This window comes from Arabidopsis lyrata, assembly GCF_000004255.2.
Source record: "Arabidopsis lyrata subsp. lyrata unplaced genomic scaffold ARALYscaffold_8, whole genome shotgun sequence".
NCBI lineage: Eukaryota > Viridiplantae > Streptophyta > Magnoliopsida > Brassicales > Brassicaceae > Arabidopsis > Arabidopsis lyrata.
In genome coordinates, this window is record NW_003302548.1 from 328,729 (window position 1) to 347,705 (window position 18,977).

The window sequence follows — 18,977 nt, forward strand, 5'->3', positions numbered from 1 at the left end:
CAAGCGTTTGCTTTGTCCGCGCCGGAAATTAGATATTTTGTTGATTCCTAGGATAACGTTGCTTGGGAGAACGAAGTGCACTGAGAGTTCTTTGATGTTTGATGCAGTGTCGTCTCGATCTATGGGAGGACTCTTGGTAAAACTAAAAAAAATTAAATTCTCTTACTAAAAAATTGGGTCATTTTTCTTCAATAATTTTTTTAAAAATAGTTTTGGACCCATGACAAATGTCTATGTTGCCATGGGTGAGAGAGATGGTCCTGGTTTGATGCACATAAAACTTTGGACAAAAAAAAAGAGAAAACCCTTTGTTCCGCCTAGAGAGGTTCAGTATTGAAACCCAGTAATTCTTTAATGGACTAAGAACGAATATTCTTTCCATTAATGGGCTTAACTAACAAGAGCCCTTATATTTGTAATTGTTAATGGGCTTATCCAGTTGTAGCCCACGGACAGAAAAAGAGAGGACCAGAACACACACTTAAATAGTACCCGCCGCAGAGAATAAAAACTCAGGAAGGGTTTATAGATTAGGTTTTTAAGTCGCAGCTCTCTCTCTCTGCCGCAGCATTTCTTAGGGTTTCTTGTTTCACTATCTCTTAGACACAAACAAAGCACTGTCCGAATAATCTCTCTTCGATTACTTCTTTCTTGATTCTGTATATCGTCATGGATTACTGATTCACCTCTCTATAAAACCCATCAAAGCAAACCAATTTCTCCGGTGACTTTGTACCTAACTCGATCTTTATCAGAGCGGTAATGGCGTCTTTGAACCCTTTCGATCTTTTAGGAGATGACGCTGAGGATCCGAGCCAGCTCGCTGTGGCTTTATCTCAGAAAGTCGAGAAAGCTGCTGCTACTGTTCAGCCTGCTAAGGCTGGTAAGTTCCCAACCAAGCCGGCTCCTCCTTCTCAAGCAGGTAAAAGTTCCTTCCTTTATTTACACACTTAACAGATTTAGATTCAGCTTTGTTGTGTGTAGTGTTTGATTGATTCGTTCTAGTTAAGCTTGTTTATGGTTTACATGAAAGATACAGAGTCAAATGTGTCTGCTTTTGTCATTTGCTGCTTGTTAGATTAGGGTAAGTTTAATCCCTTCTTAAAGGTAGCTTTTTTTTTGTATTTTAGATTAGGGTAAGTATATATTACAAGGTTTTCGTTTGCATCAATGTGTTGAAAAGATATTGAATGAGATGTGGTATTGTTTTTTTTATATGAATGTAGTGAAGGAGTCGAGGAATGCTCCTTCAGGAGGAGGTCGTGGTGGTGCTGGTGGACGTGGTGGATTTTCCCGCGGCAGGGGTAATAGTGGAAACCGGGAGTACCGGAACAATGATGCTCCTGGAAATGAGAATGGATTTTCTGGAGGATACAGACCTTCTGAAGATGCTGATGGAGCAAGGCGTGGTGGGTCTGTTGGTGGATACCGTGTTGGCGGTAGTCGTGGTGGACCTCGCCGTGGTGGATTTGCTAATGGGGAATCAGGTGATGTTGAACGCCCACGGAGGAATTATGAGCGCCATAGCGGGACTGGTCGTGGGTAAGCTTTCTTTTCGTTCTGTCCACTACTTTGGTTACTACTTTGTTTGACTACTTCTGTTTCTGATTCGTTTTTTTTTAACTTGATGTTTGCTAGTAATGGCCTAAAACGTGATGGTGGTGGTCGTGGAAACTGGGGGACTACTGAAGACGATATCCCTCCGTAAGCATCCTTGTCTTCACTCTCATTATCCATAAGACATGAACTTTAGACTGTTTATAAACTTAAGTTTGTCTTATAATAGAGTGACTGAGGAACCCACCACGGAGGTTGAGAAGAGCCCTGTTGCTGAGAAGCAAGGAGGTGAGGATGAAACTGCTGAGGCAAACAAAGAGCCCACTGCCGAAGAGAAAGCACAGAAAGAAGCTGAAGAAGCTGAAGCCAGGGTACAATCATTTACGGCTCTTGAAACATCTTATGATGTCTTGTTAAGTTTGATGGAGAATGTTTGCTAATTTTTGAACTGATGGTTTTGTCATATAGGAGATGACTCTAGAAGAGTATGAGAAGATTCTGGAGGAGAAGAAGAAGGCTCTGCAAGCCACAAAGGTCGAGGAAAGGAAAGTTGACACCAAAGTGTTTGAGTCCATGCAACAGCTCTCTAACAAGAAGAACACCGATGAAGAAATCTTCATCAAGCTGGTCAGAAATCATCTATTGTGCAGCTTCTCTATTCCCTTTACTGTGATGGAGCAATAGTCAATACTTGGTACTTGATTGTTTCAGGGATCTGAGAAGGACAAACGCAAAGATGCTGCTGAGAAGACCAAAAAGGTCTTAATTCTTTCTGTTCTCACTCCATCCAAATGCTGCAAAATTACTTCACTTTGTTTTTCTTTCTATTAAAGCACAAAACCGTCTTAAGTTTAGGGAAAAAGTTATTAACCCTGATTTCAAACATTCTTTACATGTTTTGTTTTGAGAAGTTAAAAAGATATGGAATTAAATTGAATCATGATATCTTTTGGGTTAAGCCAATTTTTGTCCTGAGTCAATGCTTGTTGGTTGATTTTGTAGTCCTTGAGCATCAATGAGTTCTTGAAGCCGGCTGATGGAGAGAGGTACAACGGGAGAGGTGGACACCGTGGAAGAGGAGGTTGTGGTAGTCGTGAAGGAGGTCGCAGTGAAGGAGGTCGTGGCGGTCGTGAACAGAAAGGTGAAGGAGGTCGCGGTGGTCGTGAACATAGAGGTGACGGAGGAAACCAAAGGAATGTAAAACCTGCTGCTCCAGCTCCGGCGATTGGAGACACAGCTCAGTTCCCGTCGCTGGGCAAGTGAAGAACCCCTCCTGGTCTTTCAGCCTCTCTATCGCTGCCTCTCGTTTCTCTTTGGTTGAATTTTGTTAGCTTTATTATTTTTTGTTACACTTTCTGAAGTTCCTTTTCTGCGAAACCATTACGTGGGCTTTTTAAGTTATGGAAAAAATTATTATGATACTTCTCTCTAATTTTGGTATTACACACTCGATCTTTCTCTTCGACATACATGCTATACTTTTCTAGTTTTCTAAAAGCATGAAGTCTAATATTTATACTTCAGTGATGAAATAGATTCGACGAAGGCTTTAGAGAGTGCCCTACTTTATATGCATAAAAGGCCTTTTACTATATATATAGATGAAGTTATGCGTTTCAAACTTCAAAAGTACATCAGAAAAGAATTGGATCAAAAGAAAACAAATGAAAAACAAGCAAAGGGTATCCAAAGAGTTGTTAATTTGGAGAAGTCTTACATGCAATGCAAACAAATGATTATAATGGTGTGACGATCGAAAGAGAATTGGTGACTAATCGAATCAAGAAGAGCAACAGCCTGATTGCTGGTTCACTGGCTGTCCACGAATCTGGACCGTTGGTGGCTTGGCACCTCCAGCTGGCTGGCTAGCCATTCTACAAAACAACAAAACCCGTTAAGTAAGTAAAGTGTCAAGGAGTTGACAAGTAAAGTTGAGTTCTAACCTTGTCTTAATTGCAGCAGTCATAGCCATGAAAGCTTCTTCCACATTGGTTGCATTTTTGGCACTGGTTTCCAAGAATGGGATCCCAAGTTCATCTGCAAAAGCCTGTGCCACAAGGAGAGGAGACAACAACAATGTTATTATCGTTTAGACTTTAGACTAGGTTTACGAGCATATAGAGGTCACTTGGTTTATTGTATTACCTTAGCTGTCTCAGTGGATACAACTTTCTGTGAAGTGAGATCGTTCTTGTTCCCAACCAGTAGCTTGTTCACATTTTCGCTAGCGTAACGGTCGATTTCATTCAGCCATTGTTTGACGTTGTTGAAGCTCTCTAGGTCCGTAACATCATAAGTGACCTGCAAAGATAGGCAATTGTGAGCAAGAGGTAAAGGATGTATTAATTAACAAGAAGATGATTGGTTGGTTAGAGTGAGAGTACATACAATGATTCCATGAGCTCCTCTGTAGTAGCTGCTAGTGATTGTCCTGAAACGTTCTTGGCCTGCTGTGTCCCACTGCATACACAAGCGATTACCATAACAAGAATAATTATGTGCTCTTTCCAAATTTTCACCGATTATATTGCCTATCTAGCTCAAGAACACTTACAATCTGGAGTTTGATGGTCTTTCCATCCTGTTCGACGGTGCGGATTTTCTGCATGATATCATTAGTAAAGGTTAATACATTTTATTCCGATTCCTGTATATAAATGGGTGATGCCGCATGAATATTCTTACAAAGTCAACACCAATGGTGCTTATGTAGCTATCCAGGTAAGAATCATCCTGTACACATAAAATTGGAGACATCAGGAAACACGAAGGAGCAAAGTAAAGTGAGAATTAAGCTAAACTTCAATTGAGTAATGACTTTTGTGTGTGTACAATGTTAGAAAGCAACTACCAAAGATGATAAATCCAGAGTTGTGGCAAATTACTTACAGCAAATCTTAGAAGCAAGCACGATTTTCCAACACCAGAATCACCGATAAGCAGAAGCTTGAACAGATAGTCACTGCAACAACAGAACGGTAAACACCAATCTCTCAGTGAAGCTCACGAAAATTTCGGTTTATGTCACGAAATAAAAATCTGAATCCTATAAGCTAATGAGATCATATGGAAAAATTGAGTCACTCTCACGAATTTCAACTACAATAACCAACAGAAATTGCAGATCTCGATCAATTTCCTCGGATCTGACCTATATAAGATCCATGGAACGAGAATCCAAATCTAGACAAAATTCTAAAAACAAAAGACCTAAAACGAGAATAATCGGGTAGATTCAATTCAAAAACCTAACAATCAACAAAGATCCAAAGCAAAATCGAACAAAAACCAAATCACCAAACACATCAAAAAAAATAAAAACGCGGATCGATCCGAAGCAATAGATAGATGAAACAACGACAACGAGAAGTTTCTTACTATTCAGGATTCATTATCTAGATCGATCTCCCTCGGCGAGAATCTGGCAATTAAAGGAATCTCCGGCAATAAATTCAGCGATCGTCGTCGGGCTAAAAAAAAACGAGAGAGACGTGAATGTTCTTTTGTAGGAGTAATTTGTTTTTTTCTTTCTTTTTGTTGGCTTAGGCTTATTAAGTGCTCGCTCTTTTTGTCAATGACGCGGTTAAGAAATAAAAAAGAAGAAGGGGACCCACTCTTTTTAAATGCGTTTTGGTTTTGATGTTTGAATACTGACGTGGCGTAGCCAACTCAGAGAGATGCGTGGAGGACAAAAGAATCAATCAATCTTTTTTCTTCTTCTTCTTTGTCGCTTTTTTTTTTCTTCTTCTTCTTGATTCTATACAATCGGATGATAACTAAATTTAGAACAATACAATTTCGTATCTAGTGAATTTAACTTTTAATGTTGGATGCTAATTAATGTTGTCAAGTTTTTAATAAAGAACCTTTAAGCGTATATATGTTCGTTTCACGAAGAAAGAAAGATGGAACATTTCGATTCTTTTTTGGTATTCTGATTAAACTAAACATATAATAGCTTTGCATCGCTTGCGGTGTAAGTCAATGTAACGTGAACATGTAGACGACTTGAATATGCAACATACAATTATATTTTCAACTCCCAACAGAAATTTATATGAAAATAATATAAACAAAAAATATTTTATTTTTCCTGCAACAATTTAGTGAGATGGAAAAAAGATGGTAGAGGTGGTGGTTCATATCGTATCACCACCTCTTGTACGTAATTGGAGGCACATAAACATTGTCGACGCCAAACGTTGTTTAGAGCCAAGAATTGTACTATTTAAAGACACATAAACATACATTTGTTAGCACATAAACTCTCTTTATTTAAACAAGAAGTATTAATGTTTAGAGCAGCATTGGTTCATGGTGCTAGAATCAGCAGCCTTTGGTAATGGTTTCATGTAAAATAACTTTCAATTGAATATGGGCCTAATTGTATAGGCCCATATAATTAGTAAATGGCCCATAAATTGAAATCACACGCGGCGGATAAGCGATAAGGCTCTTTACTCTGGTTTCGAGTGTAGGGGTAGTGCAAACATGGCGACGAGCTCTCATCTTCTTCCTCAGGTTCTTCTTCCTTCTCTCACTCACAGTTTCATATATATATGCTTCTTTGAATTCTGTATTTATCTACCCTTTTATGGAAGCAGGCATTGCATATGATACCGAGAATCCCTACTTTCTCGTCGAAGAATTTAGGGGTTTCTTCAATTCTACCACGAGCATCATCAAGCAAATCGAGACTATCAGTTTCTACGAATCATTCTAGCTCCAATTTTGGTTTCGCCATCGATTCCAAGAAGAGAAGAGAGTTTATCGTTAGAGCTGAAGAGAGTACTGAAGGTGAAACTGAGGCAGTTGTGGAGAATGCTGTTGAAGCTGAAGCGGAAGCTGCTGTGGCGGAGGAGGAAGCTAGACCTCCGAGGAAGACGAGAGTCAAGCTCGGAGATATCATGGGAGTAAGTAGATTTTCAAATGTGATTGTCTAGGGTTTTGTTTTGGCTCTGAATCTGTTTATACATTTCTAATACTGAAGAGTAATGTGTTTGTTTTGGCAATTGTTCTTTAGTCATCATTTATCTTTCAGGAATTGGAGAAATGAAAAATGTTGATTTTGCTTTTTGTTTTTGTAGCTACTGAACAAGAAAGCTATTGAGGTTGCAGAGAATGTAAGACCGGTTCCTGGACTTAGGACAGGGGATATTGTAGAAATCAAGCTGGTAAAAATCCTTGTCTCTGTTTAATCTTATGCAATTAACTGCAAGATTTTGAGTTGACATGGTGGGTTTGATTTTACAGGAAGTTCCTGAGAACAAACGTAGGCTATCTATCTACAAAGGTATTGTGATGTCTAGACAAAATGCAGGCATCCACACTACTATTCGTATCCGGAGGATTATTGCAGGCATTGGTGTTGAAATCGTCTTTCCTATGTAAGTTGCTTCTTCCTTACCTCAGCTAACTACCACACAGTTGCTCCAGCATATTATTAAGCATAAATGTAAATACTAAATAGTAGTATTAGATAGGAGTGGCTGGGGTCAGAGTTAAGGGTCTTTGACCTTGTTTTGGAGCCTTTTGGCTTTGAGAACCCAAAACAGTTTCTTTTATCGTGATAGTCCAATACTGTCATCGTGTTCTTCGTTTTTTGAGAAGTAAAGAGAGTTTCGATTCTATATCTGATCATATATGCATTTGCTTTCTTCACGAAAAATGGAAATAATTTGCTACTCCAAGTATGATGCTATAGGAACTATCACATAAATGCTGGAAGTCTTAGCATTATAGGTCACCAAGCTATGTGCTTATTTACTACAGAAACGCGCACCAACCTTTAACCTTGATCACTCTAGATTCTAGCCGTTATGAGAACATACTAGTCCTTATGAACTTCCCAGTAACATTGGCTGATTCTACAATGAAGTAATATGTATCTGATGTGTTTTGATCTTAAACAGATACATGTTGCTTTAGAATATGTATCTGATGTGATGAGTGTTTTGTTTTAAACAGATACTCTCCCAACATCAAGGAGATAAAAGTGGTAAGTCACAGGAAAGTGAGAAGAGCAAGACTTTACTATCTGAGGGACAAACTTCCTCGTCTCTCAACTTTTAAATGATCACCAAAACCCAACACCAGTCTTGTCTTGTGTTGTTGTCTTCAATCTCCAAAGGTAGTAGCTACTCTCTTTCTCTTGTAATAATTGTTTATTTGTTTTGTCTTTTGGATTTCATTTCTTTTCATGTAATTTACAGTAACAGTGCTCTAAGAAAAGTAAATCAATGTTGATTGTTTTGATCTTGAGTAAGAAGAATGTGGATCTTCTCTTTCAGAAATATGACTGATTTAAAATCATTTGGAGAAAAAACTTTTGAATCATCTAGATTGCTTTTCAAAATACTAGTTTTTACATGTAAAATCATGTAATTAGTGTATTAACTTTTTCAAACGGTAACTATTCAAACTCTTTTTGGATTCAGTTTTGTTCTTATTTGAATATAATAAAAGAATTTTCCAGCCAAAGCAGAAGAAAAAAAAGAAAAGAATATTCGTGTAAATCATTGAGTATTTTTCTTGTCTCTTTTCTAGCTCGATGACTTTTAACCATCACTGTTTCAAATCTTCTTCGTCATGATTCCTATTATCTCAAATTTAATAATCTATTGATGTCCGATATTTAATTACTCCCCAACAATTAATCATTAATGGACACGGAGAAATAAATTTTAAAATATCATCATCAATCGTGAAAATGGCCTACCACCCTGAAAGCTCATTATAGCCGTTTTAGCCATTATATATAACTAACCACCAATCAGCATATGACACGTCATCGTCCTCTTTTTTCCAGCCTGTCGCTTTTAAACTTTTTTTTTTCTTCTCTTTGTTAATGCAACAACTGTTATTTTCACACGTGTCACATTTTCCCTCTCTCGCTCTCTTTTTCTCTCTTTCGCTCTCTTCTTCCCCGCACTTCCCGGAGACGACGCCGGAGGAAAATCGTACGGAAACTTTCTTTCGACTTCACGAAGCTCTTTCTTTCTCTCTCTCTCTGGAAAATTTCCTTACCACCAACCGAACGAGAGGAGAGAGAGAAGGTGAATTTTGGGGTTATTGGTAGAGAGCGATTATCGGAAGAGCCAGAGAAAGAAATAAGCAGCTTCTTCCTCCTTCATCGTTGGACCGTGACTTTTGTTTTCTTCAGGTTTGATCCGTCTTTTTTGCTCTCTTGTTTTTCGTTTCCCTCTTTTTTACCTTTCTAGCTTTTCTTCGAGACCTTTTTCTGGAAAAAAAATTGGAATTGTTCTTGAATTAGGGCTTCGATTTTGATGTTGTTGTATAGGTTTTTCAATAGAGAGATTTGATTGTGGAACATTTGTCGTCGTAGCTTAAAGCCAAAAAAAAAAAGATGACTGGCGTTGGCGAGAATCAGCTTATCTCCATTCAACCTGATGAACTAAAATTTCTCTGTAAGGCAAAGATCGTGATATGCATTGTCTCATCTATGCTTAATTTGTGAAATGTTGTCAATGAGAAAAGGGTTCTCTTGAATTTGCCATCTTTTGTTCTCTAGAGATTTCGAAATTGTGTGAATCATTGCTTGTTTTCCTCTTGTTTACACCAACATTCAAATTTTTGTTAACTTCTTTGAGCTTTTGAGGTTCTGACTTTAAATAATGTTGATTCTCTTGGTTATTAAGAAAATTGCTGTTTGAAACTTTTGGAGGGTCCTCCTTTTGGATGACATTGGAATTATTGATTACGTTTGCAGTTGAACTAGAGAAACAAAGCTACTGTGATCTTAAAGTTGCCAATAAAACAGAGCACTATGTTGCTTTCAAGGTAATTCTGCATCAAACCACCAACTTCATATGCTTTCTTTCATGATCAAGATATATCGTGCTTTACATTGAATTCTTTTTTGCGTGTTTTTCTTCAAAAAACCAGGTGAAAACAACATCTCCAAAGAAGTATTTTGTAAGACCTAACACTGGTGTCATTCAGCCATGGGACTCTTGCATCATTAGAGGTACAGTGATTCTTCATAACTCTTTCTTTCATTGGCAGTTTAAAACTTGAACATGGAGATGATTAGGATCTTGTAAATTCTAGTTACTCTTCAAGCGCAACGGGAGTATCCTCCAGATATGCAGTGCAAAGACAAATTTCTTCTGCAAAGTACCATTGTACCTCCACACACTGATGTGGATGAACTTCCACAAGACACTGTAAGAAATCCAAGTTTTAAACCTTTTTAATTCAGATTCATCTTGTTTCCACAATTTTGGGAAAACAAATTGACATTATATTTGCAATACTTGTGTCTAGTTCACCAAGGACAGTGGAAAGACATTAACAGAATGTAAGCTCAAAGTCTCTTATATTTCCCCGTCTACAACCCAAAGATCCTCTGAATCTGGAGCAACAAATGGTGATGGACAAAGCTCGGAAACCATCTCTGTGAGTACCATTTACACTCACCTATATACTTTAATATGCATGTGGTATTGACTTACTGAAATTTCTCTTACATCACTACTCGAGTTTCTAGGTCAATACCTTGTGTGAATCATTTCGCTAACCTGTTGTGGTTATAGCAAAACCCTTTTAGTATGATGATATACCATGGACCTCTTGCATATACAGACACCTTATTATTAATAGTCCCTTTTCTGTGATACCTCTCTGCAAGAACTATTATTCAAAGTTTCATTCAAATCCCAGTATTCACACTTTTGGTTTTCAAGCAATAGAAACTGTAATGAGGAACTTAGTTGATCGGTTGGGACAGTGAGAAATACACTGGTTTTCAATGCTTTAACTTTTTGTCTCTGTTATTATACCTTTCTTCATAAGGTGAACAAATGTACCTCACAGTATCTCACAAGTGACCACATTCATAGCTTAAGAAAGATTAATTCTTGTCTTGTTTTAATCATCATTCTGGACGTTTATACCATCAATATGTATGAACAGACTATACAGCGGCTGAAGGAAGAGCGTGATGCTGCCGTTAAGCAAACACAACAGCTGCAACATGAATTGGTATGCTTCCATGAACCTTCCTTGATATTTTAGCATTGGTTAGTGCTTGCAATCATATTACCATTCAGACAAAATCATGTGAACATAACAGTGCTTAATAACAAAGGATACTGCCTAACATGTTTTTGAACGACATTGCAGGAAACGGTGAGGAGGCGGAGAAACCAGAGGAACAGCGGAAATGGGCTATCCTTGAAGTTGGCAGCTATGGTCGGACTCATCGGACTCATCATCGGTTTCATCCTAAAACTCACCTTAGCTTCTCCCACATAACAACTCTTGAGCTACTCCGCATCGCCTACCATCTCAGTATATGTAACTGCGGAATCAAAACAGATTCACATATATTTTCGGGTATTTTAATCTTCTAAATTTGGGCTTATTTCTATCCCTCTCTTTCTTTCTCCTTAATGTTCTACACGTTTCTTCCATCAAATTTTCTTCTTTTTCAGTTATATTTTATGTACATTTTTGACCCAACAGACCCTTTCATCATTGGATTTAACGTGTCCCACTTTTTCAATCCTCTTGTGCTTTATTGAAAATGACTAATCCTTTGTATTGTTTACCGCTTTGCGAAGTAATTCTGTCTTTAACTGAAAACTTGTGCATATGAGCTTTTGTTTAAATTGATGAATATGCATAATATTGTTTTTTTTTTTTTTTTTATCAATTCGACCAATTCATCAGAAAATCACTATGGCTTTATGTGAACAGTCTCAAAGTCATAAAGAAATATTAGTAATAGCAACAAGTTAATAACAATTGAAGAAAGATTACGGTAAGAAAACAGAATTAAATCTCTCAGAGAGTAACTAACTCCAATACAATCTTCTTCCACTTCTGGTCTAGATTGATAACTTTCTTCAGCTCTGCTTTGACGTTTACCTCTGACTCAAATCATTTACCTTTAACTGCAGATTGGTTGTTATTCTCAAGATTTTCCATGTCTCGTTTGAGTAAAATTGAAGGAGACACTGATTTAGGATTTGAGCTATTAATAGAAGAATAGAAGAACAGAAAACAAGCTTTGAGCTCTCTAAGTCTAAGATCTGAGAGATGAAGAAGAGAGAGCCGAAAGTAAAGAAATGTTTTCGTTACCGTCTAAGAATAGTGTTTACAAGTTTATATACACTTTCTATTCTTGACCTAGTATCTAAACCGGAACAAACCGGTTAATTACAATTGAACCGAAACATAAGATTAAACCATAATCTAATAGTCCCCCTCAAGATGGAGCAAATATATTTATAATCTCCATCTTGGACAGCAGATGCTTGAATTGAGCTGGAAACAGAGGCTTTGTGAGTATATCCGCTAACTGATTCTCTGTGCGCACATGAAGAGTCTTGACCAAGCCGAGAATGATCTTCTCTCGAATATGATGACAATCCAATTCTATATGTTTGGTTCTCTCATGAAAAACTGCGTTATTGGCTATGTGTATGGCGGCTGTGTTGTCGCAGTACAAGACTGAAGCTTCTGAAACATCTATCCAAAGATCACTGAGAATGTATCTTAACCAAACCATTTCTCTCACTGCCATAGACATTGCACGATATTCTGCTTCTGCAGAGGACATTGAGACCACATTCTGCTTCTTGGATTTCCAGGAAACTAGAGAAGTTCCAAGAAACATGCAGTATCCAGTAGTGGATTTTCGTGAGTCTCGGCATGAACCCCAATCAGAATCCGCAAAAGCAGAAAGCTTCAAGTCAACAGACGCAGAATAAAATAGACCTTGACCAACAGTTCCTTTCAAGTAATGAATTACCTTGTAAACAGCTTTGAGATGTGGAGCACGAGGTGATGATGAGAATTGACACAACCTATGGACTGCATAAGTGATGTCTGGTCTTGTAAAGGTGAGATACATTAATTTACCAACCAACTTGCGATAACGTTCAGCATCTTCCAGTAGTTCACCATCATCTTGTGTCAACTTCAGATTTGGTTCCATGGGAATGGAGCTTGGTTTGCATCCAAGTAGGCATGTCTCATCCAACAATTCAAGAACATATTTCCTTTGACATAGGGAGATACCTTCAGCATTTCTGGCAATCTCTAGGCCAAGAAAGTATCTGAGTGTCCCCAAATCTCGCAGCTTAAAAGAGCACTGTAATGCCTCCTTTAAGAGTCTGGTGGCTTCATCACAGCTACTAGCAATTATTATATCATCCACATATACTAAAACTGCCATGTATAAATTTCCAGAATTCTTAGTAAAGAGAGTGTGATCACCTGAAGATTGAGTGAATCCCAACTGTCTTAAAGAATAAGAAAACTTCAAGTACCACTGACGAGAGGCTTGCTTCAGCCCATAAAGAGACTTTTTCAATTTGCAGACAGCATTCTTAGGGAAACTGTCCCCCTCTTTTGGTGAGTATCCAGGTGGTAATTGCATATATATTTCCTCCTCCAAGTCACCATTTAAGAAGGCATTGGATATGTCCAATTGTGTGAGAGACCATCCTTTTGCAGCAGAGACAGCAAGAAGCATTTTGACTGTTGTAAGCTTGGCAACAGGTGAGAATGTTTCAATGTAATCAAGTCCTTCCTTCTGAGTGTATCCTTTAGCAACTAACCTTGCCTTGTATCGCTCCAATGTACCATCAGCGTTTAATTTGATCTTATAGACCCATTTGCATCCAATGGCCTTTTTGTCGGGTGGAAGAGAGCAAACAATCCAAGTCTCATTATCCTCAAGTGCTGTGATCTCAATACCCATTGCATCACACCATTCTTTAATCAGTTGTGCTTGAGCAAATGTGTGAGGCTCTGGGATCTTATTCACAGCATTAATGAAAATCATATAAGGATCAGATAGGGAGGAATAAGAGAGGACCTTTGAAATGGGATGGTCTGTGGATGATTCAACAGAATAACAATGGTAATCATTGAGGTAAGAAGGTGGTCTTGACACTCGTTGATGTTGACTTGTCTTGATTTCTGGACTCGGGGTTTCAACAGGTGAGGAAGTGCTTCCCTTATCAGTGTAAACGTGAGGAAAGAAATGTGACAACTCATTGTTTTCTTACTTCTCTTTTCTGAATGGGAACAAATCCTCATAGAAAACAACATTTCTGGAAATAAATATGGCATTGCTCTCCAAATCAAGGAGCTTATATCCTTTATATCCAGAAGGATATCCAAGAAAGACGCAGGCCCGTGCTCTATCTTGAAACTTATGGCGCTGTTTTGGAGAAGTGCTAGCATAGCACAAGCAACCAAAAGTCATCAAGTGAGTGTATTCAGGAACCTTCTTTGTCAGCACCTCAAATGGAGTCTTGTTCAAGAGGACAGGAGTAGGTGTTCTATTAATGAGAAAGACTGCAGTGAGAATGCAATCTCCCCAGAAAGAGAGAGGAACCTGAGATTGGAAGAGGAGGGCTCTGGCCACATTTAAAATGTGTTGGTGCTTTCTCTCCACCACCGAATTTTGTTCCGGTGTCTCAGGACATGAGTGGTAAGGAACAATCCCTTTTCTTTTGTACAATTCTTCAAACTTGAGCTCTGGTGCGTTGTCGGATCGAACTGACTTTACTCTAATCCCATATTGAGTTTCCACCATTGTAAGGAAATCTGGGAAAACTTTGAGAACATCGCTCTTGAGTTTGAGGAGATACACCCATGTGACTCTTGTATGGTCATCCACAATCGTTAAGAAATACCTATATCCCTCTTGTGTTGATTCTGTAAAAGGTCCCCAAGTGTCTATGTGAAGTAAATCAAATGGAGCAGAACTTATATTTTGACGAGTAGGATAAGGTAATTTCTTCTGTTTAGCACGCTGACAAATATCACAATGCAACAATCCTTTATTCTTGTGTTTAGAAATCCCAAGTACATCTGTGAGCAAATCTATGCGTTCAAAAGAAGTGTGGCCAAGCCTTTGATGCCAAACAGATGCATCAATTACAGAATTAGCAACAAAAGAGGTAGAAACTAAATCTTCATCCACTGAGTCTTCAACATCCAGGACATATAGATTTCCAATTCTTCTACCTTCTCCAATCATTGATCCCTTGGTGAGATCCTGTATCACACAACAGCTTGAATCAAACATTACTCTAGCACCAATATCTGTAGTTAAAGCACTCACACTAAGCAGATTCAATCGGAATTCAGGAATATACAGAACATTTCTCAACACAATGTCTCCATTAATAGCAATGCTCCCAACACCTCCAACTTTTATTGTAGTACCATTGGGAAGGTTCACATGATGTTGAGCTGAAGTGTTAAGCTCAATAAACATCTCTCTAACATGACATACATGGTGTGTAGCACCAGAATCCACAATCCATGTTTTAAGAGTCATGGCATTTTTAGATACAGTGAGAATACCAATGAAGCTGAAAGTGGAAGAGGAAAATGTTATACCAGATGGGTCATTTGGAGAACTGTGTGAAACTGAAGCTGTGTTCTGAACTTGACTAGCAGGCTGCAACTGAGAGCTAAATAAGGCAATGAAATTTTGAACCTGATCCTTACTTAGATTTCCAATGAGGTCTTCCAAACCAGCAGGAGCAGATTGACTGTTACTTGAAACCTGAGCAGTGACTGCAGAGTTCATCTTAGAGGATTGACCTTGTTGCTGAGATTTCTCAGAGAATGACTTCCCTTTCTTCCAGCCAATAGGGTAGCCATGTAACTTATAACACTTATCCGAAGTGTGTCCTGTGTAGCCACAGTAAGAGCAAGTCGGCTTAGGGTCCCTTCTTTGAACCGCATTCAACGCACCAGGTTGAGCCATATTTTGAGAAGCAGTCAACACACCAGGTTGAGTGCTCTCTTTACTGATCTGAAAAGCAGCTGGAGCAACATTGTTGCTAAACTGCCTCTGACTATCATCTTGGTCCAAGATGTTGTAAATTTCTGACAAGTTGGGAAGTGGTTTCTTCATGATGATTTGACCCCTGATGATAGAGTATTGCTCATTCAAACCAGCTAAAAACTTAATGACCCTGCCTCTATCTATCTTAGATTTCGCAGAAAGTTGACCAGCACAGTTAGCTTTCTTACAGCAAGCACAAGGATCATTAGCCTCAGCACCATCGAGATTATCCCATAAAGTTTTCAGTTTTGTGTAATAGGTAGAGAGGTCCATAGAACCCTGGCGAAGGTCTTGGATTTGCTGAATCAGTTGGAAGGTTCGAGGTAGGTTTGTCATATGGAATCGATTGTGAAGATCTATCCATATTTGAGAAGCATCATCGAAAGACAAGATACTACCATAGATTTGCTTACTAACAGAGTTAAGCAACCACGACTTTACCATGCTATTACACCTAGACCAGATTCGAAACAGAGGATTACCTTCTTCAGGTCGAGGAAATGAGCCATCTATGAATGCGATCTTGTTCTTCGCATCCAAAGCAATCTTCATCGCTGAGCTCCACTGATTGTAGTTCGACCCATCCAGTTGCTCAGAGACAATCGATCTCCCTGGGTGGTCGGCACTATGAAGAAACAGTGGAGAATGAACACTATCCGGGTTCATCATGACAGACATAGCAAGCGGAGCATTCGAAGCTTCCGGAACAGGAGTCAAGCTTCCTGCACGATTCGTGCTTCCTGCACGTGATGAGCTTCCCGATTTGCGAGTGTTACGGCGAATGACTGCTTTAACCATGGTGAGATTTTGAGAAACCAAATCGAAGGAGAAACAAAATCAGAGTAGAACTTTGAGCTAAACCTATAGCTCTGATACCATAATAGAAGAATAGAAGAACAAAAAACAAGCTTTGAGCTCTCTAAGTCTAAGATCTGAGAGATGAAGAAGAGAGAGCCGAAAGTAAAGAAATGTTTTCGTTACCGTCTAAGAATAGTGTTTACAAGTTTATATACACTTTCTATTCTTGACCTAGTATCTAAACCAGAACAAACCGGTTAATTACAATTGAACCGAAACATAAGATTAAACCATAATCTAATAGCTATAATATTGAATCAAAAGTTTTAACAGAGATATATACCTGAGAACAGAGTAATCTTCTAGATGTGGAAATTTACGCAAGTGAAAATGTAAAATAAAAATAACTTGTATGTATTTATTTTTATTGATTAAGTAATTTAAATTTTCAAAAAAAACATGATTTTATTAATTAGGATATCCAAGCCTTGTTTAAACCAATTTTAGTCGAATTGATCAGTTATTAATTTTTACGCGAGTGGCTCATACTCATAGAGATTGCAAAACCCTAAGGTGTGGTGCAGTTAGGTATGGTTGGGGAACGACTAGCCGAAGCCAATCCGGTCTCTCTCTGCTCTCATGATGACATGCCCTCTTGTTTTGCTCGTTTGATTCGAAACTGGCTTTTGATTTGTCGTTTCCTGTAATGGGGTTTGTTTCTCTTTTGTTCCTCCTATACTTAGAAAATTTAGACTCTTGTGTTAAAATATCTGAAACAGAGACTAAAGGATTGAATCCGAGTTTCTGGTTGTTGTGATCTTCAAACCTTGTTCTGTGTTTCTTTTATTAACGGATAGGATATTCTCAAAATATTCGCAAAACTGTTGTATATATTGGTAGATATTAGTTCCGTTAATATCTTTGATTAGCTATCATTCAATTTACAACTTAAGATTTTGACTTTAGACTTTTGACAGAGAGCATGCATGCATAATAGAAAAGCTTACCTCATTTTCAGATTGTGATTTCACCAAAGTACTTCAACCTCACTGTTAGCTCATTGACTTGCATTGCTCTGTAATATTTTTTTTACCGTTTTCTTGTTCGATGCTTTTGCAGTAATAAGTACTCTGAATTTTCAAATGATTTCTATTCAACCTAACTGTTAGCCACTCATTGACTTTGCATTGCTTTGTCTCTTTTAAAAGAAAAAGATTATAATGATGTGATTTACGTACAGGTCTATGGTGATAATAAGCTTGGTTCCTTTGAGAGATCGTTTAAGAGTACTCGGCAAAGGAAGCTTTATCTGCTAGGTCTGCTGATGAAGCAATTCAGAGCGGTGCGAGAATTGATCAATGATTTCGCATTTTCGCATCCCGAGTTATCTGCAAAGGAAACTTCATCTGGCAGTGCAAGAACAACCTCTTGGATGAAAAATGAGATTGTCTTGCACACACAACTCTCTACCGTCACTAGAACTAGAAGCTCATCAATGGCGTATATTCGTTTTAGGGGAAAAAAGGTGAGAATCTTTTTAATAACACTCAATAGGATTGAAGCTACAAGTATAGTTTAACACTTGTGAAGAGAAGCAACCATTGTAGTAGTCACTCCAAAAAAGGTATATTCATACCGTACAATTGGCAAAGTGTGTTTTCATATCTGAACAAACACGTAGGGTTAATTCCAACCTAAATTGTAAAAAAAATTGAATTTCATATCTAAACTTTAGATTTAGTGTTTTTTTCGGAGTCGTAATTAACCAGTGTTAGTTAACCGTCACGGTTGCTGAGTCAACTGACACGTGCTTGATGAGGTGGCTTAAAACAACGTCATTGTGTTTGTTGGATGTACGTTGCTTTCAAGAAACTCAGCAATCTGCAAAACAAATTCATAATTAATATCCACTTTATATGATCTCTTCTAATCATATCTATATTGTACCATTACTGGAGCAAATGGCTTCAGAAAGACCTTTGTTTATCGTTTCCAAGGCAGACGCAAACACGCTGATTCTCTTCTGTATTTCTATAGACTGCATTGGATATGTAAAACCTACCCAACTTCAACATCTAAGATAGGCTTCGAAAATATCTTAAGCCGAGCGAAAAAGCCCCGCTGTTCGGCTTTCAACAACACTGACGATGTGAGGAGGCTTTAAATGAAATAGATTTTGGTGCTGGTAACTGTAATGCTATGTGCCTACAGAAACGGAAGGGAATGGGTCGATGTGTCAAAACAACAGTCGACAATACCTTAAAATGCATGTCTTTTTTTTGTTTAAAGTTTTTTTTCCAATATGAAATGTGATGAATTGATCTCAATCATCTCAAACTAGTCAAGAAACTGAAATGGTAATCCTAAATTTTAGATTAATTACAAAAATAAGTTACAAGAAGTATGTCAAATCGATTCGATCCAGTTACTTATTTTCTCATGAAATAAATTTTAATTTGCTTAGCTAATTAATTTTTTAGGTATCATAAATTCAATAATTGAGAATAGTCTATTTTTTTTTCTTCATCATTTATACTCCAAGAGAGGGTATATATTGAGTATCATTGTCAAGATTAGATAATTTTGGAGTTTTATCCAACATATAATAGCTAAAAGCGATAATCTCATTAGATTGAGATGGATTTTGGAGAAAGAAAATAACAATGAATATGGTTCTTGTTGTTGAAAGCATTGTGTAAATCTCGTTCAATTAGTATCGGCTCATTTAAGGTGTGAGTCATGAAATAGAAATTGTTATGGAAACAAAGACGCATGAGGCAAA

General features: G+C 37.9%; 4 protein-coding genes across 5 annotated transcripts; 3 read left to right on the plus strand and 1 right to left on the minus strand.

Moving 5' to 3' along the window:
* The first annotated feature begins 514 nt into the window (after nt 1-514).
* LOC9299427 (RGG repeats nuclear RNA binding protein C) lies at nt 515-3,007 on the plus strand. Its single transcript, XM_021012589.1, has 7 exons — nt 515-922; nt 1,227-1,542; nt 1,639-1,704; nt 1,787-1,928; nt 2,026-2,184; nt 2,269-2,316; nt 2,560-3,007. Exons 1-7 carry the CDS (start codon nt 763-765, stop codon nt 2,818-2,820), a joined length of 1,152 nt encoding a protein of 383 aa, XP_020868248.1. The 5' UTR covers nt 515-762; the 3' UTR covers nt 2,821-3,007.
* A 121-nt stretch (nt 3,008-3,128) lies between these two features.
* LOC9299428 (ras-related protein RABD2b) lies at nt 3,129-5,096 on the minus strand. Its single transcript, XM_021012624.1, has 8 exons — nt 4,936-5,096; nt 4,447-4,519; nt 4,243-4,290; nt 4,112-4,159; nt 3,946-4,017; nt 3,703-3,858; nt 3,501-3,604; nt 3,129-3,431 (listed from the first exon to the last, which is right to left on the minus strand). The coding sequence occupies exons 1-8, from the start codon at nt 4,947-4,949 to the stop codon at nt 3,338-3,340; spliced, it is 609 nt and encodes a 202-aa protein (XP_020868283.1). The 5' UTR covers nt 4,950-5,096; the 3' UTR covers nt 3,129-3,337.
* Nucleotides 5,097-5,975: 879 nt separating this feature from the next.
* Nucleotides 5,976-7,822, plus strand: LOC9301209 (50S ribosomal protein L19-2, chloroplastic). Its single transcript, XM_021012598.1, has 5 exons — nt 5,976-6,078; nt 6,162-6,470; nt 6,645-6,731; nt 6,811-6,944; nt 7,525-7,822. The coding sequence occupies exons 1-5, from the start codon at nt 6,049-6,051 to the stop codon at nt 7,631-7,633; spliced, it is 669 nt and encodes a 222-aa protein (XP_020868257.1). The 5' UTR covers nt 5,976-6,048; the 3' UTR covers nt 7,634-7,822.
* A 468-nt stretch (nt 7,823-8,290) lies between these two features.
* Nucleotides 8,291-11,123, plus strand: LOC9299429 (vesicle-associated protein 2-1). Of its 2 annotated transcripts, none has more exons than XM_021012614.1 (8): nt 8,291-8,719; nt 8,903-8,984; nt 9,287-9,357; nt 9,463-9,544; nt 9,628-9,743; nt 9,844-9,975; nt 10,492-10,560; nt 10,702-11,123. In XM_021012614.1, the coding sequence occupies exons 2-8, from the start codon at nt 8,924-8,926 to the stop codon at nt 10,831-10,833; spliced, it is 663 nt and encodes a 220-aa protein (XP_020868273.1). In that variant the 5' UTR covers nt 8,291-8,719; nt 8,903-8,923; the 3' UTR covers nt 10,834-11,123. The 2 variants fall into 2 exon arrangements, with proteins under 2 accessions (XP_020868273.1, XP_020868268.1); XM_021012609.1 differs by having other exon boundaries at nt 8,418-8,719; nt 8,858-8,984.
* Nucleotides 11,124-18,977: the final 7,854 nt, after the last annotated feature.